This window comes from Lepisosteus oculatus, chromosome 18 (assembly GCF_040954835.1).
Source record: "Lepisosteus oculatus isolate fLepOcu1 chromosome 18, fLepOcu1.hap2, whole genome shotgun sequence".
In the NCBI taxonomy this organism is placed as follows: domain Eukaryota; kingdom Metazoa; phylum Chordata; class Actinopteri; order Semionotiformes; family Lepisosteidae; genus Lepisosteus; species Lepisosteus oculatus.
In genome coordinates, this window is record NC_090713.1 from 21,019,869 (window position 1) to 21,043,864 (window position 23,996).

General features: G+C 55.2%; 2 protein-coding genes across 3 annotated transcripts in view; one reads left to right on the forward strand and one right to left on the reverse strand.

Moving 5' to 3' along the window:
• Positions 1-7,818, reverse strand: part of LOC138224014 (RAS guanyl-releasing protein 2-like) — a 44,056-nt gene extending 36,238 nt beyond the window's left edge. The window contains exon 1 of the mRNA XM_069180228.1: positions 7,303-7,818. The gene's annotated coding sequence lies outside the window, so the exon portion shown is untranslated. The remainder of the gene's footprint in view (positions 1-7,302) is intronic.
• Positions 7,819-14,533: 6,715 nt separating this feature from the next.
• On the forward strand, positions 14,534-22,670 carry LOC102695564 (acylphosphatase-2-like). Of its 2 annotated transcripts, none has more exons than XM_069180214.1 (4): positions 14,534-14,765; positions 16,723-16,739; positions 17,311-17,420; positions 20,790-21,141. In XM_069180214.1, the coding sequence occupies exons 1-4, from the start codon at positions 14,708-14,710 to the stop codon at positions 20,917-20,919; spliced, it is 315 nt and encodes a 104-aa protein (XP_069036315.1). In that variant the 5' UTR covers positions 14,534-14,707; the 3' UTR covers positions 20,920-21,141. The 2 variants fall into 2 exon arrangements, with proteins under 2 accessions (XP_069036315.1, XP_069036316.1); XM_069180215.1 differs by lacking the exon at positions 20,790-21,141 and adding an exon at positions 21,504-22,670 and having other exon boundaries at positions 14,549-14,765.
• Positions 22,671-23,996: the final 1,326 nt, after the last annotated feature.

Below are 23,996 nucleotides of genomic sequence, written 5' to 3' on the forward strand. Positions count from 1 at the left end.
TCACCGTAGGGGGTTTCTTAAGTGGGCCCGAGTTCCTTTAGCTCCTAAGCATCCTGGGTAGGCAGCACGATCAGGGTGAATCGCCTTCGCTCTTTCACTTTACGGCGAGTCATTTTGCTCGCCACTGTGTTTTTCAACACAACCTCCTTTTGCACCCCGCGGCCAGTCGCACCCTTGCTCGGGAGCACTTCGATCTCAGGAGCCTGTCCTGGAGCCCACAAGTCGTTGAAGCACACCAGCAGTGTGTGTGTGTGTGTGTGTCCCTGAGCTTGTGCGTGTGTGTCTCTGTGTCTCCGTGTGTCCCTGAGCTTGTGCGTGTGTGTGTGTGTCTCTGTGTCTCCGTGTGTCCCTGAGCTTGTGTGTGTGTGTCTCCGTGTGTCCCTGAGCTTGTGTGTGTGTCTCCATGTCTCCGTGTGTCCCTGAGCTTGTGTGTGTGTGTCTCCATGTCTCCGTGTGTCCCTGAGCTTGTGTGTGTGTGTCTCCATGTCTCCGTGTGTCCCTGAGCTTGTGTGTGTGTCTCCATGTCTCCGTGTGTCCCTGAGCTTGTGTGTGTGTCTCCATGTCTCCGTGTGTCCCTGAGCTTGTGTGTGTGTCTCCATGTCTCCGTGTGTCCCTGAGCTTGTGTGTGTGTCTCCATGTCTCCGTGTGTCCCTGAGCTTGTGTGTGTGTCTCCATGTCTCCGTGTGTCCCTGAGCTTGTGTGTGTGTCTCCATGTCTCCGTGTGTCCCTGAGCTTGTGTGTGTGTCTCCATGTCTCCGTGTGTCCCTGAGCTTGTGTGTGTGTCTCCATGTCTCCGTGTGTCCCTGAGCTTGTGTGTGTGTCTCCATGTCTCCGTGTGTCCCTGAGCTTGTGTGTGTGTCTCCATGTCTCCGTGTGTCCCTGAGCTTGTGTGTGTGTCTCCATGTCTCCGTGTGTCCCTGAGCTTGTGTGTGTGTCTCCATGTCTCCGTGTGTCCCTGAGCTTGTGTGTGTGTCTCCATGTCTCCGTGTGTCCCTGAGCTTGTGTGTGTGTCTCCATGTCTCCGTGTGTCCCTGAGCTTGTGTGTGTGTCTCCATGTCTCCGTGTGTCCCTGAGCTTGTGTGTGTGTCTCCATGTCTCCGTGTGTCCCTGAGCTTGTGTGTGTGTCTCCATGTCTCCGTGTGTCCCTGAGCTTGTGTGTGTGTCTCCATGTCTCCGTGTGTCCCTGAGCTTGTGTGTGTGTCTCCATGTCTCCGTGTGTCCCTGAGCTTGTGTGTGTGTCTCCATGTCTCCGTGTGTCCCTGAGCTTGTGTGTGTGTCTCCATGTCTCCGTGTGTCCCTGAGCTTGTGTGTGTGTCTCCATGTCTCCGTGTGTCCCTGAGCTTGTGTGTGTGTCTCCATGTCTCCGTGTGTCCCTGAGCTTGTGTGTGTGTCTCCATGTCTCCGTGTGTCCCTGAGCTTGTGTGTGTGTCTCCATGTCTCCGTGTGTCCCTGAGCTTGTGTGTGTGTCTCCATGTCTCCGTGTGTCCCTGAGCTTGTGTGTGTGTGTCTCCATGTCTCCGTGTGTCCCTGAGCTTGTGTGTGTGTGTCTCCATGTCTCCGTGTGTCCCTGAGCTTGTGTGTGTGTGTCTCCATGTCTCCGTGTGTCCCTGAGCTTGTGTGTGTGTGTCTCCGTGTGCTTCTCTGAGCTTGAGTGTGTGTGTCTCCGTGTGCTTCTCTGAGCTTGAGTGTGTGTGTCTCCGTCTCCGTGTGTCCCTGAGCTTGAGTGTGTGTGTGTGTGTCTCCGCGTGTCCATAAGCTCGAGTGTGTGTGTCTCCATGTGTCCATAAGCTCGAGTGTGTGTGCCTCTGTGTGTGTCTCTGAGCTCGAGGGTCCCTGAGCTTGAGGGTGTGTGAGGGTGTGTGTGCGTCTTTGTATGCGCCCTTGAGTTCCAGTGTGTGTCTGTGTGAGTGCTTGTAGGAGCCCTGCGTGCCCTGGCTCGGACCCAAGGCTACGCTCTCGTGAGACGCAGGGGTAAACGTCCCTTGGGGAAAAAGCTCCATTTAGCCACGACGTAGAGAGGATTTTGGAAGCTCGAATCAAGCGTTTGTGTCGGACGCAGGGTTCTGGAGAATCTGGCGACCCCCTGGAGGCACGGCCTGGAGTCAGTCATCGCTGTTTTGGCTGAAACCTTTTTCAGGCAGACACAAGAACACAGCTCAAGGGCAGAATACAAGGGCAAAAAAAGCAACCCGGCAATGTGTATATTACAATAAGTGTGAATTTAAAGCAATGCGATGGACTATTAAGACTAAAAACCGATGAATCGATCCCAGTGATTCACCTTCTACAAAGAGGTTGTTCCATGCATCCACAACTCTGTGCGTAAAGAAGCTCCTCCTAAACTCTCCTGCCTTGAACTCCCATTCTGATTCCTTCAGACCAGAGGTGGCCACAGCATTCTGTGGTCAAGTCAGGTGCCAGTCAGTCAAGCCACACAAGGAACATTGCTGCGCGAACCCCTGCTCTCTTTGGGAACAAGCTGCACGCCCAAGATGCCCTCTGAATTCAACAACAGAGGACTGCAAGGGGTGCCATCTACGTGGAGTTTGCATGTTCTCACACGCGGTTTCCACTGGGTGCTCCGAATTCCTCCCACCATCCCAAAGGATGCTGGTGCTGGCGCTGTAGGTAAATTGTCTCCCAGGAAAACTGGCCCTGTGTGCAAGTGTGCGTACGTTCGTGTCTGTCTGTGCCCTGGTGTCCCATCCAGGGTGTGCTGGATGAAGTGTGAAAATGGATGCATGGATTTCAAGGGACAGAGCGAGAGAAAAGCAGTCCAAGCTCATTCAAGTGTGTCTCTGTGCTGTGGGTGCGTCTCTTTGTCCTGCAGGTCTCTGTACGTCCAATGTGTCTCTGTGTTGCAAGAGTGCGTCCCTCTGTGCTGTGTGAGTGTCTGTGTCCTTTGTGTTCCTGTGTTGGGAGAGTGTCTCTCTGTGTCCTGTATCTCTCTGTGCTGTGAGTGTCTCTCTGTGTCCTGTATCTCTGTGCTGTGAGTGTGGCTCTCTGTGCTGTGTCTCTCTGTGCTGTGAGAGTGTCTCTGTGTCCTGTGAGTGTGGCTCTCTGTGTCCTGTGAGAGTGCCTCTGTGTCCTGTGTCTCTCTGTGCTGTGAGTGTAGCTCTCTGTGTCCTGTGAGTGTAGCTCTCTGTGTCCTGTGAGAGTGTCTCTCTGTGTCCTGTGAGAGTGTCTCTCTGTGTCCTGTGAGAGTGTCTCTCTGTGTCCTGTGAGTGTAGCTCTCTGTGTCCTGTGAGAGTGTCTCTCTGTGTCCTGTGAGAGTGTCTCTCTGTGTCCTGTGAGTGTAGCTCTCTGTGTCCTGTGAGAGTGTCTCTCTGTGTCCTGTGAGAGTGTCTCTCTGTGTCCTGTGAGTGTAGCTCTCTGTGTCCTGTGAGTGTAGCTCTCTGTGTCCTGTGAGTGTAGCTCTCTGTGTCCTGTGAGAGTGTCTCTCTGTGTCCTGTGAGAGTGCCTCTCTGTGTCCTGTGAGTGTAGCTCTCTGTGTCCTGTGAGAGTGTCTCTCTGTGTCCTGTGAGAGTGTCTCTCTGTGTCCTGTGAGAGTGTCTCTCTGTGCTGTGAGTGTAGCTCTCTGTGTCCTGTGAGAGTGTCTCTCTGTGTCCTGTGAGAGTGCCTCTCTGTGTCCTGTGAGTGTAGCTCTCTGTGTCCTGTGTCTCTGTACTGTAGGAGAGAGAAAGAATGTATTGGTCGCGGACGCGTGTGATAAAGTCGATGTGACAGCCCTCGCTTTGAGCAAGTCTCGCCGCTTACTCCACTGTCGAAACGCTCACCCTACCCCGTTTGCGTCAGCTGGAACCGGCAGTGGGTAGTTTCACTTCCTGCACCGAAACCCCAGTACGAGCCGTCCTGTAACCTTCGCATTGCTGTCTTGTTGTTTCGGTTGGGACGCGCGGGGAGTAACTAACGGGCTTTTTCCACATTAAAAAAAAAAAATCTCCGAGACACGGTCCTGAGGGTGACTGCGCTTCAGAGCTCTCTCCCAAACACAAACACAAACTCAGGGCCCTGCCTTGGGGGGTGGTTCTGGGTCGTGAAACTGAAGTTTCTAGTTCCTCTCCCCCCCCACGGAAAGGATGTAAACTCACGGCTCGTGTCTCAACAAAGACACACTCCCTCCGGCCCTGTCCATCTGTCCAGCCGGAGCCGGTCTGGGCCGGGACGACACAGCGAGATCAAGACGCTCTTCGCCGATCAAAACCTGCGCAGACTGCCGATTAAATGGGCCGAAGTTCTTCAGAACTTTATCCCCTCCCCCCGCCCCGCCGTCAGGGGGGTGCGTGAGACCCCGGCCTGCGACCCCCGGCGTGTTGTCACTGGGGAGAACGAGCCCTCTGCTCTCGGCGCCCACGACACGCGTCACCATCGCGGAGCGTGGAAAACAAACAAAAAAAAAAACCCTTCGCGCCGGAGACCAGACGGTGGAGCGCGGGCTGCCGCCGTTTTCTGCCCTGAGCCGGTGGCGGGGACGTGGGGGTCACCCAGTTAAGAGAACGGACAGGGTGAAAGTAGCCCCCATATTTGAACCGCAGACGTACCCTGCGGTGGACTGCCGTCCTGCCCTGCGCCCGTTGATAGACCCCGGCTGCCCCCACGCCCCTGAACCGGCTGAAGAGGTTAAAAAACGGATGTATTAAAAATGAATGCATTCGCCTGGAGGCCAGCAGTATCTCCTCAGAATCGATCGATACCGCAGAGAACCGGATGCAAATGAACAGCACCAGCGGGCATTCAGACGACAACGCGTGTTAACGACGTTACATGACATAATTGCGTTTTTTGTGGTTTTATTCAAGACGTTTAAACAAAAAAAAGGAGAGCGTGGCTTACAGGAAGTCCCAACTTACGTCTCCATCAGTGTTCATATACAGTAGAACCTTTTTGTGGTAAACAAAATCACAGTTCCACAAGTGTTCTTGACCATTACAAGCCTGTTTTTTCCCCCACGGACACATCAGACCCATCTCATGACCTAATTCGTTCACCACGGTGATTTACTACAGTGTGTGTTTTAAGTGTGACCCCTTTGCCCTCATGGTCCTGCAGGTCCAGTCTGACCCCAGACAGGCTCTGAAGAGGCTACACTAGGGGGTTCCCAATTCTGGGCCTGGTGACCACCACATCTGCTGGTCTGCATCTCTGCCGAGCCCTGGCCGACCCAGTCCTCTTCACTGACTTCACAACAAGATGGATGTGAACTGTGTATAACCCCCCCACCCCAGCTCATACACATGCTGGAGCTGTTGTGTTTGGTCTGTGAAATAAAATCCCAGACTTGGTACTGGAAACGCGATGCAACTATTCCAGTGCAGCACCTCGGTAGGCCCCCGTGATCTCATGAAGGAGGGAGGGACTGGAGACCAGCAGGTGTGTGGCGTCACCAGCACCAGGACTGGGAACTGCCCATCACTTTCAATAACCACTTCTTCCATTGCAAGGTCACTGGAGCTGGAGTCTATCCCAGCAGGCAACGGGCGCGAGGCAGGTTACACCCTGGGTGGGACGTCAGTCCATCACAGGACACACACACACTCACAGCAGGGCCAGTTTTCCCAGAAGCCACTTAACCCACCAGCCTGTCAGTGGACTGTGGGAGGAAACCCACACAAACGCAGGGAGAACATGCAAACTCCACACAGACAGCCGGCAGCCAGTGAGCGGTACTCCGTGACAGCAGCCTGTGAGTCTTCCAACCTAAAGGTCACCTTTCAAGACCGCAGGGGGCGGACAAAGGACTCCATGATCTTTCAGGGCCCCCAAGATGTCCCAACAGCACCCAAGAAGAGACGAAAGGGGTTCGCAGTTCACCCCCCAGTGCGGACCCCCAAGCTGATCAGTCTGCAGCTGCTCGTTAGTCACCGGCCTATAATCGCCCTCAACAACCACCCCCCTCCATCAGAAAGCTGAGGGTGGTCTGCCCCTGCACCCCCACCTACCAGCCAGCTCCCTTTGGCATTCTGGAAAGGCCAGCAGGTGAGACTGATACACACTGGCAAACCACAGAATACCACAACGTGCTTTTATAATATCATTAATAAGAAGAATCCTGACACTTCTATATAGCGCCTTTCTGGAGCCTCCACTCAGAGCTCTGTACAGGTCAGGGGGATCCCCTCCACCCCCAGCAGTGTGTCCCCCCACCTGGATGAGGCGCCAGTCCGCTCCCCACACCCCAGCTCTCAGTGGGGAGGAGAGCAGAGTGATGGAGCCAGTTCAGAGAGGGGGGTTATTAGGAGGCCATGATGGGTCAAGGCCAGGGGGGGAATTTGGCCAGGACACTGGGGTGACACCCCTACCCTTCTCAAGAAACACCCTGGGGTTTTTAATGACCACAGAGAGTCAGGACCTCGGTTTGACGTCTCATCCGAAGGACGGCGCCTGTTTACAGTGTAGTGTCCCCGTCACTATACTGGGGCATCAGGACCCACACAGACCGCAGGGTGAGCGCCCCCTGCTGGCCCCACTAACACCTCTTCCAGCAACAGCCTCAGCTCTCCCAGGAGTCTCCCCTCCAGGCACTGGCCAGGCTCACACTGCTGGGCTCCAGTGGGGGAGCTGCAGGGTGGTCTGGCTGCTGGCAAAGACCTGTATCCACTCATCAGTGGCTTAATGGCACCGCTGAGCACCTCGACAGGTGCTTTAATAAGCCTAGGTAAGCCTGCAGGAAACAGCCGTCCCTCCCAGCAGGACCAGGACCGGGACTCGGAGTGGACAGCCCCTCTCCGGGCTGCCTCAGGACACCCCCACGGAGTCCTTCAGCGAAGACCGGCTACTCCGCGTGCCCGCGCTTCACACGACACGACACGCAATATCGCACGGACGGACACGCGCTTCCAGGTCCCCGCGCTCAGCCGGTCGTAGGAAGGGGGTCCCCCTTTCACGTCCCTCCAAGGGAGGGAAGGGGGGGGGGATTTACACTGCACACGCGTGATAATCACGCTTTGCGCCTCGCCAGTTGGTGCCCGTCGCCCGACAGCGTGCCTCTACATGACCAGGTGACCGCGACGCGCTGCCGCTAACTCGAAACACGAACATCCCCCGGGCGGCTGTCTCGACCCGTTTCCCACGGATAAAAAAATAAACACGCGTCACTCGGCAAGCGCTAGCCGCATCCGCTCCGCGACGAGATGCGAGGCGCGGCGCTGTGAAGGCTCAGCACCCACTTCGCTCGTTTTTAAATACCGAGAAGAGCGAGGAAGGGGGGGGCGAGGCGAGCCGCGGACGGGCGGGCGGCGACAGCGGGGACGCGGGCGTCCTCCGAGCCCGCCGCTCTGGAGAGCCGAAATCCGGGCGTCTTACCTCCTTCAGCGGCTGAGCAACCCCATCCAACAGCCGGGTCCGGCTGTCTCCCGCGGCAGAAGAACCGCCCGACACCACCACCGCCGCCTCCTCCTCCTCCTCTTCCTCCGGCTCGCAGAACTCAGGAAAAGCCCTCGGACCCGGAGCTCAGGGCGCTCGGTCCGCTTCGGCCGCTGCCTGTATTCCAAACCGAGTGTGTGTGTGTGTTTGTGTGTGTGTGTGGCGCTCACAGACTGCAGCACCGCTCGGGCGAACGGGAACTCACTCGCACCGATGTAACTTTTTTTTCCCCCGCTCTTAAAGAAGAGACATTCCTCGCTGACAGGAGAAGCAGGGCGCTGGGCTGGATGCAGGCTGGAGAGAGAGAGAGAGTGCGTGTGTGTGTGCGTGTGTGTCCGGCTGTATTTCTGTCAGCGCCAGGCAATCGCCCGCGGGCTGTGCTCGCTCGGTGCCTGTTGCGCTGCGGGGCTTCTCTCGCTGTGCTCAGCAATGTGAAGAAAAAAAAAAACGTCTCTGTCTTCCTCCCCTCCCCAGTCATTCCAATGAGCTCTCTCTCGCTCTCTCTCTCTCCCCTAGTTCCGCCTATTGCGGTGCTTCGACGGAGCTCAGAAGCGCAGATCCGCAGAACGACGATGATCTCGGAGCGAAGCGAGCCCGCAGAATAAAAATAAATAACTCTTCCACACGCCCCAGGCGAAGCGAGACGGCAGCCGGCGCGGGAACAGGGCCCAGGACGCATGGTCGTGTCGGCTTGAGTACCGGTCCCCGTTCAGCAGGGGGTAAAACGCAGATGCACACGCGGGACCATTCCACGCGTGATCCCTGCAGCGGGGGGGGAGGGTTCATATCAACACGGCCTTTCAGACAGTGGTGAATGCGGTTAAATACCCCTCCCCCTGCTGTGCTCCGAGCGCCCCGCACCAGGGAACCCCCCAGCTCGGTGCACATACCCCATCACCACCGAAGGGTATCTGTGATCGGACCCAGGTGAGGTCATTGCCCTCAGTCGAGGGGCGCTCCGTGCTGTCAAAAGGAGCAGCACGCGATGCCGGCCGTCGGCGTGAAACGGCAATGACGTGGCTGGACCCACGGCCGAGAGATCTTCCTCGGGGGGTAACGGTGTGATTAAGAAAAAAAAAAGATATGCCGTTTTAAAGCCAAGCGCGGTACCGAGAGCTGCGGTCTGCGGCCTTTCCAGGTCCAGAATCTGCCGGTGGCATTGTGAACCGTCATGGGGAATGTCAAATAAGACGTCAGGTACCGCAAGACTTTACACTGAGGGTGGTGGGGGGGTGGAACAAGCGGCCTAGCTATGTGGTTGGAGCCGACCACATAGCTTCCAGGATCTCATCCAGCTGCTTCTTGAAAGGAGCCAGGGTATCAGCTGCGAGCCACGTGGCTGGACACGCTGTTCCACACTCCCACCACCCTTTGTGTAGAGAAAGCCCCCCCCATCCTGATCGGAGGGTCTCATCCAGCCGTGTCTTGAAAGCCCGCAGGGTATCGCCTTCAACAACAGGGCTCGGCAGCCTGTTCCACCCTCCCACCACACCCTGTCTTTAAACCAGTGCCCCGTTCGTCGGGATCCGAGGATCTCATTGAGCGAAGTGGGCGCACTACTTTACACAAAGGGCGGTAGGAGTGGGGAACAAGAGGGAGAGTCTCGGCAGGAGAATCCGACCTTCTGTTCGCAGAAAGGGGTGATATCTCACACCCTGCCAGGCCGCCTATTTTAACAGGTTTTTTTATGTCATGTGGAGAAAATACCATTTTAACGGCGGCAACTCGGCTAAAGCTATCCAAAGAGGAGCGCCTTTTCCCTGGGGATCTCTGGAGCTTCGTGGCCTTCCGGGGTGGGGGAGAGCCGTCACCGCGTGTTTCCTGCACGGTAAATGAGACCTCCCGCCATCGCCCCTTCACCTGCAGGGCGTGTTGTTTGCTGTCGATAGGAAACCGCGCTGCCTTCCGATAACCTGCCCTGTTGTTTTTTTTCTCCGCGTCCGCTTAGTGTTGAAACGGTCTTTATTCTAAAAAAAAAACAACAACCGAAATTGCTCATTTCGATTGGAGGTGTTTTTTTTTTCTTGCACCGGCCGTCGATGTTTTTAAACTACCCGAAAAGGTTAAAAAACACCCCCAGCGCGTCCACTCGCCGGGGGGCGGTGAAAGTCATTCTGGTAGAAATACGCAGAGCCCGCGCTCAAGCACAAGCAGGGGGTTCTCGCGGCAGCCTCTGCGCTACTGAACACACTGGAGCACAACCCGCCTCTGCGCTGCTGAACACACTGGAGCACAGCTCGCCTCTGCGCTGCTGAACACACTGCAGCACAACACTCGCTTTCCGATCTGCTGAACACACTGCAGCACAACACTCGCCTCTGATCTACTGAACACACTGCAGCACAACACTTGCTTTCTGATCTGCTGAACACACTGCAGCACAACCCTCGCTTTCTGATCTACTGAACACACTGCAGCACAACACTTGCTTTCCGATCTGCTGAACACACTGCAGCGCAACACTTGCTTTCTGATCTGCTGAACACACTGCAGCACAACACTTGCCTCTGATCTGCCGAACACACTGCAGCACAACACTTGCCTCTGATCTACTGAACACACTGCAGCACAACACCCGCCTCTGATCTGCTGAACAAACTGCAGCACAACACTTGCTTTCTGATCTGCTGAACACACTGCAGCACAACACTTGCCTCTGATCTGCTGAACACACTGCAGCACAACACTCGCCTCTGATCTACTGAACACACTGCAGCACAACACTTGCTTTCTGATCTGCTGAACACACTGCAGCACAACCCTCGCTTTCTGATCTACTGAACACACTGCAGCACAACACTTGCTTTCCGATCTGCTGAACACACTGCAGCGCAACACTTGCTTTCTGATCTGCTGAACACACTGCAGCACAACACTTGCCTCTGATCTGCCGAACACACTGCAGCACAACACTTGCCTCTGATCTACTGAACACACTGCAGCACAACACCCGCCTCTGATCTGCTGAACAAACTGCAGCACAACACTTGCTTTCTGATCTGCTGAACACACTGCAGCACAACACTTGCGTCTGATCTGCTGAACACACTGCAGCACAACACTCGCCTCTGATCTGCTGAACACACTGCAGCACAACACTTGCTTTCCGATCTGCTGAACACACTGCAGCACAACACTCGCCTCTGATCTACTGAACACACTGCAGCACAACACTTGCTTTCTGATCTGCTGAACACACTGCAGCACAACCCTCGCTTTCTGATCTACTGAACACACTGCAGCACAACACTTGCTTTCCGATCTGCTGAACACACTGCAGCACAACACTTGCCTCTGATCTGCCGAACACACTGCAGCACAACACTTGCCTCTGATCTACTGAACACACTGCAGCACAACACTCGCCTCTGATCTGCTGAACACACTGCAGCATAACACTTGCTTTCCGATCTGCTGAACACACTGCAGCACAACACTTGCTTTCCGATCTGCTGAACACACTGCAGCACAACACTCGCCTCTGATCTGCTGAACACACTGCAGCACAACACTCGCTTTCCGAGCTCCTGAACACACTGCAGAACAGCACTCGCCTCTGCGCTACTGAACACAGCAGCAGAGCCCTCGCCTCTGATCTGTTGAACACACTGTCACACTGAGCACTCTATTAATAACTGCACGCCATGGTTTCACGGACAGAACTGAGAAGAGACTGATCAGGGACAGACATACCGTATGAAGATCTGAGCGGTGCATTCAAATAAAATCAAGTAGCCGATTTCAGTGGAAATCGAATAACCCAGGATGCATTTCTGACCAGATCCTAATGCCTGTTGTGCTGACTAAATCCCCAGTCTCACTTTTGGAAAAGTTTGAGCAAATTCACACCTGATTTGGTTGTGCTTCACACGTCTCTCTGACCGCGCCTCTACATTATAGACCCGTCTGGTCCCTTCGGTGTTAAAAACAAGGCGTGAAAACAAGCAGCCGCGAAACATGACCTCTGGGTTTTATCTTCAGCGATCGCTCTGTCCACGCCTGTCACAGGCCTCCGCAGGTGAGGAGGGAGTTTCCCCAGACCGCACACGAGAAGGAACAGCCCAGGCAGGCCTGTTGTTATCAGAGCACAGCAGCGGTGAGGGGTACAGTGAGACAGGGATAGGGGGTGAGGGGTGATGGGAGATGGGTCATCAGGGTGACCAGGGGGGTGGGGGGTCAGGAGGAGGTGAGGTGGGTGATGGGAGGAGGGGGGACAGGAGGAGGTGAGGGGGGTGACGGGAGGAGGTGAGGGGACAGGAGGAGGTGAGGGGGGTGACGGGAGGAGGTGAGGGGGGTGACGGGAGGAGGGGGGACAGGAGGAGGTGGGGGTGGTGGGGACGGGAGGAGGGGGGACAGGAGGAGGTGAGGGGGTGGTGGGGACGGGAGGAGAGGGGACAGGAGGAGGTGAGGGGGGTGACGGGAGGAGGGGGGACAGGAGGAGGTGGGGGTGGTGATGACGGGAGGAGGGGGGACAGGAAACCACCAACCGCTGACAAAACAAAACCCCTGACCCCTGACCCCCGGGGTGACCTTCGACCTCTGCACTCACCTTGTAGAGCGCGCCGAGGGCGTCCTGGCACTTGATGTACGACTCGTAATCCGCAAACACCTTAAACCTGCAGGCAAGGGGGGAGAGGAGAGAGACAGTCAGGCACGCTCCCTCTCCTGACAGACTGACTCCTGCAGTGGAAAGGTCACCACGCAGGTAGGAGGAAGTTCCCCTGTGCAGTGGAGTTCAGGGGTGGTGACCTCAGGTCTGCAGATCTAAAGAATCCGGCTAACAGGAGCTGGTAGGTCCTATGAATCATCAGTGACCTCTGGTGGTCATTCGTTGTATTGCAGCATTTTTCCATCGGGTGCTTTTTGTGTGTGTCATTTTCCAAGAAAACACATGAACAATCCACGAAATCCTAGTAGAATATTTTATGGTAGAATAATCATGTTACAATAGGAGCTACAGTCCCAGTACAGTAGAACAGTCCTGTTCCAATAGGAGCTACATTCATGTCTTTATTTAGGGCAGTTTGTCCACTCAGTGTGTCTGTGTGTCTTTATTCAGGGCAGTTTGTCCACTCAGTGGGTCTGTGTGTCTTTATTCGGGGCAGTTTGTCCACTCAGTGGGTCTGTGTGTCTTTATTCGGGGCAGTTTGTCCACTCAGTGTGTCTGTGTGTCTTTATTCGGGGCAGTTTGTCCACTCAGTGGGTCTGTGTGTCTTTATTCGGGGCAGTTTGTCCACTCAGTGGGTCTGTGTGTCTTTATTCGGGGCAGTTTGTCCACTCAGTGTGTCTGTGTGTCTTTATTCGGGGCAGTTTGTCCACTCAGTGTGTCTGTGTGTCTTTATTCGGGGCAGTTTGTCCACTCAGTGGGTCTGTGTGTCTTTATTCAGGGGAGTAGGGCCACCCTTGGCCCTGAGGCAGCTTCGCTCTTGCAACAGTTAAGACGGAGATCCGCCTTGAACACAAACACCTGCACCGGTAGCCCCCTTCCGCGTTCCGCCCCTCGGCCTTGCTCATGCATATTCATGAGCCGAGGCTGCGAGCCGGCCAGTCCTGGAGTGTCATCTGGCCCCGGCTGTGCTGACCAGCCAGGCTCTGCGTGCCGGGAAATCGGGGGGGGGTTCCTCCCAGATCCTTCCCGCTGCGCCACCAGCCTGCTGGCGTCTGCAGCTCCACCTGCCTGCGACACCCCCCCACCACCACCACCTCGAAATCCCCGCTCCCTGCCAGTTCAAGACTAAAGAGACCGAGTTCCTTTCACCCGCCCGCGCACACCTGGCCTCTCACACCGCTCCACCCCACCCTGAGAGTCCCGTCCTCCGCACCCCCCCTCTCCTGTGAATCAGGTTCGCAGAGATTTGAAGGAATGAGTCCTTCACGCCCACTGTGCCCTGTGCCCTGCTGGCCAGCCCAGCGGCCCGGCCGCAGCAGGGAGCCGATTATGCTGCTCGGGGTGAAAAACCTTTCTGACAGAGTCAGGTGGGGATGAGGTGGGGCACGAGTCTGGGCCTGAACACATCGCCAGGCCCGGAGCGGAGGTGGACTCTGGGATGGAAGCTCTCAGGCCCTGGAGGGGAAGGTCTTACGATGGAGAAATGGGAGAAATCCTTTCAGTGAGGCTGCTTCTGCATAAGGGGCCGTCACCTCTTAGTGAAGGGGATCAGGACAGATTAAGATAGATACTTTATTGATCCCATGAGGGAAATTGCAGTGCAACAGCAGCTTAACACACACAACACAGCCACAGTGTAACAAATTATATAATAATAGTACAATACAATACAAGAGTTACTCACAGTCCGGACACACAAGAACAAACTAGAACAGAACAGTACACAGAAAATCGTATCACACATATGAATATAAATAAAGATGTAACTATAGATATAAATATAAATGTGTTGCACAGGTCCCTGGCGTATATTGCACAAAAACTGGTTGTAAACGATTAAGATTAAGCAGAGGATTTGAAAACTCAGTTAAGGGCTGTTTGTCCCAGAAACGTTCCCTGGGGCGGTCCTGGTGTTCCTCTGGGCTCCTTCCAAACTCTGACTTTCTGAAAGTTCCTGAATGTTGATATCCCTTTGTCCTGTACATCTTCCAGCCGGTACAGTGTAAATTCGCCCTCCGAGGCGCTGGGAATGAGCTATTCGGCTTCTAGGTTCATCTGTGTGGTCACTTCTGTCCGTGGAGGAGATGACCACCTGTTGGAGCTGCTCACTGCGGTGTGCCTGTGCAGGTAATCTACTACACTCTGTGTGTAACTCCACTCAAACGTCGAATAAAATATTGCTTTCGCATGGACAAATATGAAACGGACCTAATGGCGCTCTTTGGCGAGTAATACGTTAAAATAAATGAAACTGTGGTTTTAAAAGTCGCTTTTCCACTCCGATATTTTTCAAATACTGAACTCTAATGACTTTATTGAACACAGTTCTGTTTGTGGGGAAAGATCCACTTATCGCGGGTCAAACGCGATAATTCCCCGACCTGCGCCGTGTTTACACTCTACACGCGCGGCACCTGCACACCACTCTGTCCTTTCATTGGCGGACTCAAATATTACTCTGCAGTGTGATTGGTCCTTTAGGAGTGACATCACGGCGGCTCCCGGGCCGTGATTGGCGGGTGGGCTCCCCGGAGGAGGAGGAGGGGGCGGTGAGAGCGGCAGCTGCCATTTTGGCTCAAGAACTGTCTGTGCAGTGGCAGCGTGACAGTTGCTGAGCCGTCTGGTTTTCTGTCAATCAAAGTCGCTGACACGGGTCCAGTGCAGCTGCCTCCTTCGGTCAGCGCCGGCATGACACTGCAGTAAATATAATAGGTGGTTTAAGGGTAAAAAACGACCATGAGTTCTGCGTCGGGGCTGGTTTCCGTGGACTATGAGGTGTTCGGTGATGTGCAAGGTACGATGGTCCCAGTAAAAGTCTTCATTTCCTTGGTTCTGTACATTATTTACATGGACAGCTCTATAAAGCGCGCAAGGACTCGCTTAGAATGGGAATTTTGGGCAAACGTGCCTTTGGGACCAAAACCAATAGGAAACGCGTCATTTATTTATCGACGAGGTGACGATGAAAGACAATAAAATTGACCTGTCATTTCCTGGCCCAGCGGGCGACGTGTCCCGTATAACAATGCACGCTGCACACACGCCGGGGTTTATAAATTGCATGGACCGCCGGTAATTAACGCAACGCAGCGTTATATCAATTAGTGGTTTGTGGGGGGTCCTGATACTCCCGAGATTATTCAGAGAGGAGTCGGCCCCCGCATAGATGCCAGTCAAATATATTGTAACGCTTACGGCCGACAAGCACTGTGTGTAAGAGCCGGCGTACCAGAGCGGGTGACGTCACCGCCCTTCCCTGTGATAGCAGGACCACAGCTACTGGGCTGTGGAGAGATCTCTCTTTAGCTCACGGGGCTAGGTCGCTGCAGAGAGACGCGGAAGGCCCGGGTTCGAGCCTCCAGTCGGGATGGGGCCGACCAGATGCGGCAAGGGCGCCCGCCTGAGCCCCCGTTGCGTTACAATATATATATGTATTTTGGGTGGGTCCGGGTAAGTTATTGGGTGATTTGTGCGAGATTGCTGGAAGACACCATGTATATCGCGGTTTACGAAGGCGAACTCCGGCGCTGTTCTGATTACGCTGATGTTCGCTGTATCCTGTCGACTCTGGAGTAATGTGCTGGAAAACTACGGTATGAAATAGATCAGAGAGCTTCATTATGGACTGGCCACCCGGATTGTTAGGGGACGGCCAGGCTCTGTGGGATAAAGCCGTTCTGTCCAAAGTGTGGGGAAAGTCCCGGTACAGTGCGTATCGTCCCTCCTGAGGACTGTAAAGTAGTAGCAGACGAGGCCTTTCCCAGGATGTGATGGGCTGATAGGTTAAGACGTGTCAAAGAAAAGTCTGGACTCGGGTTCAGCTTTATAGAACAAAGTTATGTAGCCAATTCATAGAGGGGGATTATTAGGAGGCATGGGAAATTTGGCCAGGACACCAGGGTTACACCCCTACTCTTTCCAAGAAACACCGTGGGATTTTTAATGAGCACAGAGAGTCAGGACCTCAGTTTTACGTCTCATCCGAAGGACGGTGCCTGTTTACAGTCTAGTGTCCCCGTCACTATACTGGGGCATCAGGACCCACACAGACCACAGGGTGAGCACCCCCTGCTGGCCCCACTCCAGCAGCAGCCTCAGCTCTCCCAGGAGTCTCCCCTCCAGGTACTGGCCCAGCTCACACCTGCTGAGCTCCAGTGGGGCTGCCAGTGCTGAGTTGCAGGGTGATGTGGCAGCTGGCTTGTACCCTTTATTTTGTTTAAGAAATGACATTTCCCCTTTTTATTTGGTCTGAAGGAAGTATACCAATAGAAGGTGTGATGTTTAGCTAAACCTTCTGTGGTTCTAGCGTGGGCATCAACAGATCGAACCATGTGCCTGCTGTTGATCCTTGCCTCCTGTCACTAGGCAGAACAAAAAATATTAGCAAGAAGAAATGGTTCCTATTTTGTACATGTGAACGTGTGGGTAAATGCTAAAACTCTTCCTCTGAGGCCACAAGTCTGCAGCGCTGACCTGCCCCCTGGAGGTGGTGTTCCAGCTCTTGGGTTCCCTGAACGTTTGGGTCCGGCAGAGAAGATGTGGCGGGCCGGCCCAGGCTCGGGGGGGGGGCTGGCGTGTGTGCGTTTGCTGGGGGCTTCCTGTGGCCGCGTCCGGAGAAACGCGTGTCCCCCCTCCGAGGGGCCTGGTGTTCGGCGAAGCTCTGGGTTCCCGCTGTGGGCTTGCGAGCTGCGGTCCGGTCCGGTCCGGTGCCGGTTTTGACGGAGCTCTTCCTCTCCACCCCCCTCCCGCAGGCGTGTTCTTCAGAAAGGTACGTCCCAGACGAGCCCCGAGGGAACTGGGTCACGTTTGAGCTCAGAAACTCACCCTCCAGCCAGTGTCCTGAAGGAGGCTCCTGCAGATTCTTCAGCAGTGATCGTCTGACTGTAGTCTGTCTGTCAGGACACAGAGGAGTCTGATCACAGTGTCTGTCTGTCTGTCAGTACACAGAGGAGTCTGATCACGGTGTCTGTCTGTCTGTCTGTCAGTACACAGAGGAGTCTGATCACAGTGTCTGTCTGTCTGTCAGTACACAGAGGAGTCTGATCACAATGTCTGTCTGTCTGTCAGTACACAGAGGAGTCTGATCACAGTGTCTGTCTGTCTGTCTGTCTGTCAGTACACAGAGGAGTCTGATCACAGTGTCTGTCTGTCTGTGTCAGTACACAGAGGAGTCTGATCACAGTGTCTGTCTGTCTGTGTCAGTACACAGAGGAGTATGATCACAGTGTCTGTCTGTCTGTGTCAGTACACAGAGGAGTCTGATCACAGTGTCTGTCTGTCTGTCTGTCAGTACACAGAGGAGTCTGATCACAGTGTCTGTCTGTCTGTCTGTCTGTCAGTACACAGAGGAGCAGGGCCGCAGGCTCAAGCTGGTGGGCTGGGTGAGGAACACCAACCGGGACACCGTGGAGGGCCAGGTGCAGGGGCCCCAGGACGTCGTGGAGATCATGTGAGTGACCCCTCTGACCTAGCCCGCCCCACAGCTCCCTGCAATCTGTGACATAGCACCCCCTCTTCCTGCTTCCTGCATCCCCCTCTCTGATCCCCCAGGCCCTGATCTGTTCCCCATCGTGTCTCATCGGGACCTCTTGTTCTCCTTCACGTGCCCCCCCCCATCCCCACCCCCAAACACCTCCTCTGGCCCCAAATTACATCACTGATGGTCACTCCAGGTCCCAGAGGGCCACATTCCCACCCAGGTCTTCCAGGTGAGCCCCAGTCCCCCAGGGTGATAGAGGCCCACAGAGCGGACAGAGGCTTGACGTCAGGTCGCTGGAGGACAGGAGTTCATGCGCCACCTGCGCTTGTCCAGGGGGATCGTCTCGGGACGTGCACAGGACAGCAGGCCACGCTTCCACCCACAGTGCACAGCACGCTACAAAAGAGGGCCTGACGAACGACGACAATCACAGCCAGCCAGGATGTACAGCACGATGATGAATCCCTGACACGTCTGTAGCTCTTTCCTGGGTTTCCGCTGTGCTCCTGCGCAGATAATAATAATAATAATAATAATAAAAAACTTTATTTTATATAGCGCCTTTAAAGGTGGCTTCTCAAAGCGCTTTACAGGATGACAATAACAATAAATAAGAAGACTACAACAATAATTAAGAAGATTTCACAAGATAGGACACAATTATAATTACAACAATACAACAATAACAATAGAGGAGACCGTGGAAGGTGGTACTAAGAAGAGCAGAGGGGTGAAGAATGGAACCAGTTCAGTAAAGGCTCTTCTGAAGAAGAGGGTCTGCAGTCTGGATTTGAAGGAGTTTAGAGAAGGTGACTCTCTGATATCCTTGGGCAGAGAGTTCCAGAGCTTGGGGGCATAACAGGAGAAGGCCCTGTCACCCCTACAATGTAGACGGGGCTTGGGGGGGCAGTAAGGAGGGCAGAATTCGAAGAGCGGAGGTTGCGAGGTGGGGAGCAGGGCGATAAAAGTTCAGACAGGTATTGAGGTGCCAAGCCATGTAAAGCCTTATAGATGAGAGGTTCATGTGGCAGGGCCTCCCGCTGAGGGATGAGGGGTCACAGGGGAGAGAACCGGGGGTCTGGGGTAGGGGGGGGGGAGAACACACCCTGCTTCCTGCAGAGCCGAGAGCGCTTCTCCGCCTCGGGCCTGCGGCTGTGTATCCCGAGGGGGGCCACTAGAGGGCGCCGTGCGACCGGAGACATTCTGAAGCGTGAAGCCTTTCGCTTCCAGCGCGACGGTGTTGGAGTCCTCCCTCTCTTCCTCCGCCTGGCGCAGACATGCCTGGATGCCTGACGAGGCGTTTGTTGCTCTCTGCTTGGATGACTCCTGGGGGTGTAGAGGGGTCTCCACCCCCCCTTCCCCTCCAGGAAAATGAGGATAGCCCTCTGGCGACGCGCCTGAATCCGTGACGGATTAATTTAAACAGCTCCCAGCGCGGCGCTTTCCAGAGCCCCTGCCGCCGCCCTCTCCTCGTTTCTTTAATTGCTAATTAGCGGGGTCGTCGAGACGAGACCGGCCCACCGCAGCCCACCCGGCTGGGGGTGAAATTGTGGGTCTCGGCTTGGGCAGCGGGCGGCGCATTCGAACCCCCCGTCTGGGGCGCGCCACATTTTTCAACCTGCCTCTTCAGATGGGGGCGGCCACGGCGACCGAAGAGATCAAGTCCCCCTTCCTGGAGTTTGGGGGAGGGGGTGGGCGTGACAGGAAGCGGCGTTTTGAGGCAAGGGCCTGCATTCCGGGGCGAGGGGTCCCCCGTGGGGGCGCCTCGTTCTGCTTCCAATTAGAGGGGCTGTTAATTGGGCTGGGCCGGCAGTCCCACTGGGTGGCGGGGATCTGGGGCAGGGCCGCACGCGGTGCTTTGCGGGACGCACTCAGGGCGATGGGCCTGGACTCAAGCTGGGTGTCCTGTCCGAGTCCCGTGTGTGTGTGTGTGTGTGTGTGTGTGTCGGTAACTGGCTCCATCCCAGCCTTTACAGGCAATGCTGCTTTAGTGAGACCTAGTACCCGCTGCTGACACAGTGCCCCCTGCAGGACCTGGGCTGTACTGCCCCCACTGCCCTCCTTTCGAGACCCTGGTTCGCCCAGCCTGCCCCTCCAGGTCTGTGGATGAGCTAGCTAGCAGCCCGCACAGAGCCGCACTCAAACCTCACCTTGAGAGGCGCTGTATACCAACATTATAATTATTATCCCTCAGCCTGGCGCACGCGCGTGTGTGTGTGTGGCCTGCGTGCTACAACAGCAACCTCTGTCTGAGGGCGGGCAGGAGGCCGAACTGCGCTGCCGTGTTTCAGGAGTGGGGCCATCTGCGGGCCTGTTTCATCCTCATCACAACAGTCCTACCCACCCGGGCCCCTGCGAGAGAGAGAGACGCTCGTTAGCACCTCGTTAGCGGCTCGTTAGTGGCCGGAACCGGGAGATGTGTCTCCCCACGTCAGGTGGCTGCTCTTAAAACACACACAGACACACAGACACACACACACACACAGACACGTGTGCTAACCCCGAGCGCGCGCGCGCACACACCCCCCCCCAGTCACCGCCTCCCCCAGCCCCTGTCCTGGTTTCGTTCGAGCCGACTGTGTTCCAGTCCAAACTGGGGCGCGGTGACCTTGAGCGGCCTGTTGGGAGGAAAAAGGCAGAAAAGGAGAGAAGGAGAGGGAAGGCGCCAGAAATAGGCCGTCCGGGGAAGCTTCTCTCGGAACGCGATTTTTTAAATATATCCCTGTTTAGTGGGTCGCAGGCTGCAGGGGGGAGTTAACCCGCTGTGCGCTGGCTGCCTGTTTTTAACTTATTTTTCATTAACATACAAAGGTAACCGGTAAAAGTGTGTCCAGTCATCTCACAAGCTCAAGCATTCCAAGTCTAAATGAGTAGAAAGTCTGCCTGTATCATACTCCTGCGTAAAGTCGGGTTTCAGAAATATTCCGCCTCTCCCAGTATCTCTCGCAAACCTCCTCCTGGAGTCTGCACTGAAAGGCTCATTTTTCCAGTTCAGAAACCTCTGAAACAACGAGAATTCAGTTTTCTGTGGTGTGTGTGTGTGTGGGGTCTCTTTGTCACCTTTTTCGTGTTATAGCTTTCTTTCACGCTGCCAGGGATACTTTGAGTAAGTATTTATACCCAGCTGCAGAACTGGGCCGCAGAGCCGGGATCATTTCGTTGTTCGGGAACGTATTGATCCGGACACCTCTCCCAATCACTTCCTGAAGGACACCCAGAGGATTCGCCTCAGCAACTTATCCTTGGGGGGGGATTGCTCGTTCCAGACATCCGCCTCTCTTAGTGTAAAGGAGAGCCCCCCCCCCCCCCGCCCCTTAGCATTTATACTGTTGTCCGCAGGTGTTTCGCTTGTCGTCCGCTGTCTCTCAGACGGATTCGCGGGAGACGTTCCTCCGAGGCCCCCGGTGCGCCTGTCCCGTTAGCGTCATGGCCCCCCGCCCAGCACCCGGTCTTGCAACGCGAGATCTGACCCCTGTCCCCCGCGCGGATGAGCCGCGGCGCACCTCGTGCTGTCCAAGCCTGACCTGGCTGATGACTCTCGGCACCCCCGCGACTCACTTGGCAGAGAGAATTCCTGGACAAATTAGGGTTCATATTTTTATGGAGGGAGGCGTCACACTCAACCAGCAGTTTCCCCATCTGTGTGATTCTGGGCAGATGCCTGACTGTGTGGAGTCTGCATGTTGCCCCCTGTTTTTTTTTTTTCCCCCACGCAGCCACTCTGCTTTCTTCTCGATCGGGCGTTGGGACATGCCTCCTCCTGGGGGGGCAAGGCCCGGGACGCTTTTCCATCTGGGACACGGGAGAAGACGAATTCCCGATTCGGATTCTTGTGACTGTGCGCAGCCCGCTGGGAAGAGGTCATGCGGATGGGAGTCTCTCTCCCGGCTGGCCTGGGAACCCCCCCCCAGGAGGAGCTGGGGACTGTGGGACAGGGAAATGGTCCTCTGGGCTCATGGGCGATTTTCCGGGAATGAGCAGTTGGAATATGGACGGACGGGTAGATGGGATCATTTTTGTAACGGTCTACCCCTGTGTTCCCCATCCCAACAGGAAGGACTGGCTGAGAAGGATAGGAAGCCCGATGTCCCGCATCGACAAGGCCACCTTCAGCAACGAGCGGGAGATCCCGGCTCTCGAGTTCAAATCCTTCACCACCAAGTACTGACCGGGGCCGCTGTGCCACGCGGCGTTCCTCCACAGATCCCGAGGGATTCTCCGACCGTTTCTGCCTGGGTGCTGTTGGGTGGGGTTGAGATTTGATGTGATTGGGATTTGGGGAGGTTGGGGGGGACGGATTGGAGCCCCCTTTTTCCAACGGTGTTTTCAGCCACCCTCACTGTCTGAGGTGCCTCTTGACAACCACCCCTGGACCCCCCAACCAGAGGGTGGGACCCCTGGACTTTCGGCCCTGATGGATTCAATCCCATGGAAACCAGAAGCAAGCAGAGGAATCAGAGCTTCTTTAGAGATGGACAGCTGGTCCGGTGGTCCAGGTCCGGTCTTGTTAGACCGGGAGGACAGCTGGTCCGGTGGTCCATGTCCGGTCTTGTTGGACTGGGAGGACAGCTGGTCCTGCGGTTCAGGTCTGGTCTTGTTAGACCAGGAGGACAGCTGGTCTGGTGGTTCAGATCCAGTCTTGTTAGACCGGGAGGACAGCTGATCCTGCGCTTCAGGTCTGGTCTTGTTAGACCAGGAGGACAGCTGGTCTGGTGGTTCAGATCCAGTCTTGTTAGACCGGGAGGACAGCTGGTCCAGGGGTTCAGGTCTGGTCTTGTTAGACCAGGAGGACAGCTGGTCCAGGGGTTCAGGTCTGGTCTTGTTAGACCGGGAGGACAGCTGATTATCCTCCAGAAATCAATTCACGTGAAACTGCCAACTACATGATTATTTCTGTATAAGACATTCTGTGAAAAGACCCCCCCCCACCTTGTTGGACTGTTCCTTGAGTGCTTCTGATGTATTTCAGGGTTGAACTGGGTCGCCGAACGAACTCTCAAACCAATGAGCATCCTTCTCAAGAACAGTCGTTCTTTAACTCTTTCGAAACAGAAAGCCTGTTGGCAACCCAGGCAGAACCAGTAGCAGGATTCCTCAGGAAACTAGTGAAGTAACACGAACCGCTTGGATCAAACTGGGATCTTTGGTGACTACTCCGTGGGTCTGTGCAATGTCCCTGTGTAAATCTGTGTTAAAAAGCATTAAACTGAAACTGGAACACCTGCTGCTGTTTTCGTGCTTCCTGTAATCATTCTGCCTGCCCGTTATTTTGTTTTGTTACGTTCCACTCTGGCATCCACTGCTCCGGGGTCAGAAACACCAGCCCAGCCCGGGTTCGAGCCCTGGGTCTGTACTGGCACAGGAGTCTTCCTCACTCTCTCTCTCTCCTCTTCCTCCTTTCTCTCTCCTCAAAGTCACACTCAAAGAGCTTTATCGGCGTGGCTGGTGAATTACAGTATTCCCAAAGTAAGAACAATTACAAGACATTTAGAACGAAAAACATTTATATTAGACGTTTACAAGACACTACAGTACGATCTGCTGTTTCTGGGCTGTGACAGACGATCACACGTTGGGCAGCAGCTCTTTTGAGTTTCCTCCCCCAGTAGGATCGGGAGCTGTTCTGGAAGGTGGCAGGTGTGGGAATTCTGGGATTAGAATTATTTGAGGGAAGAATCTCTGTCTGATCCCAGAATATTTCTCACAGTGCAGTAGGAAGTGCACCTCTGTCTCTGCTTCTCCCCGCTGGCAATGGGAGCACAGCCTGCTGAGCCTGTCCTCTCTGGACAGCCAGGTCTGTTGTGTCCAGTTTCTATGGCCAGGCTGTGGTCATTGAGCCTGTCCTCTCTGTCTGTGTCCAGGGTGTTTTCACTGAGCCTGTCCTCTCTGTCTGTGTCCAGTGTGTGTGTGTCCAGGCTGTGGTCACTGAGCCTGTCCTCTCTGGGCAGCCAGGTCTGCCTGTGTCCAGTGTGTGTGTGTCCAGGCTGTGGTCACTGAGCCTGTCCTCTCTGTCTGTGTCCAGTGTGTGTGTCCAGGCTGTGGTCACTGAGCCTGTCCTCTCTGGGCAGCCAGGTCTGCCTGTGTCCAGTGTGTGTGTGTCCAGGCTGTGGTCACTGAGCCTGTCCTCTCTGGGCAGCCACATCTGCCTGAGTCCAGTGTGTGTGTGTGTGTCCAGGCTGTGGTCACTGAGCCTGTCCTCTCTGGGCAGCCAGGTCTGCCTGTGTCCAGTGTCTGTGTCCAGAAACACAGGTCTCTGGGTTAGAACTGCGAAACTGCAGGACTGAGAGTCCAGTCAGATAGGTTCTGGGATTAGAGGCCACCAGACCACTGGATTCACCCAGCCAATCATTTCTGGTGTGTGTGTGTGTGTGTGTCGGGGAGTGTGGGTGGGGGGGGGGAGTTGTGTTTGCAGGATTTGTGTAGTTTGCAAAAACAGGAAGGAGATAATTGCATTGGAATTTGCAGACTCACGCACCCCCCCCCCCTCACACACACACCCCCCCTTGCCAAACCTAACACATGCACCCCCCCCCCCCGGCCCAGTCA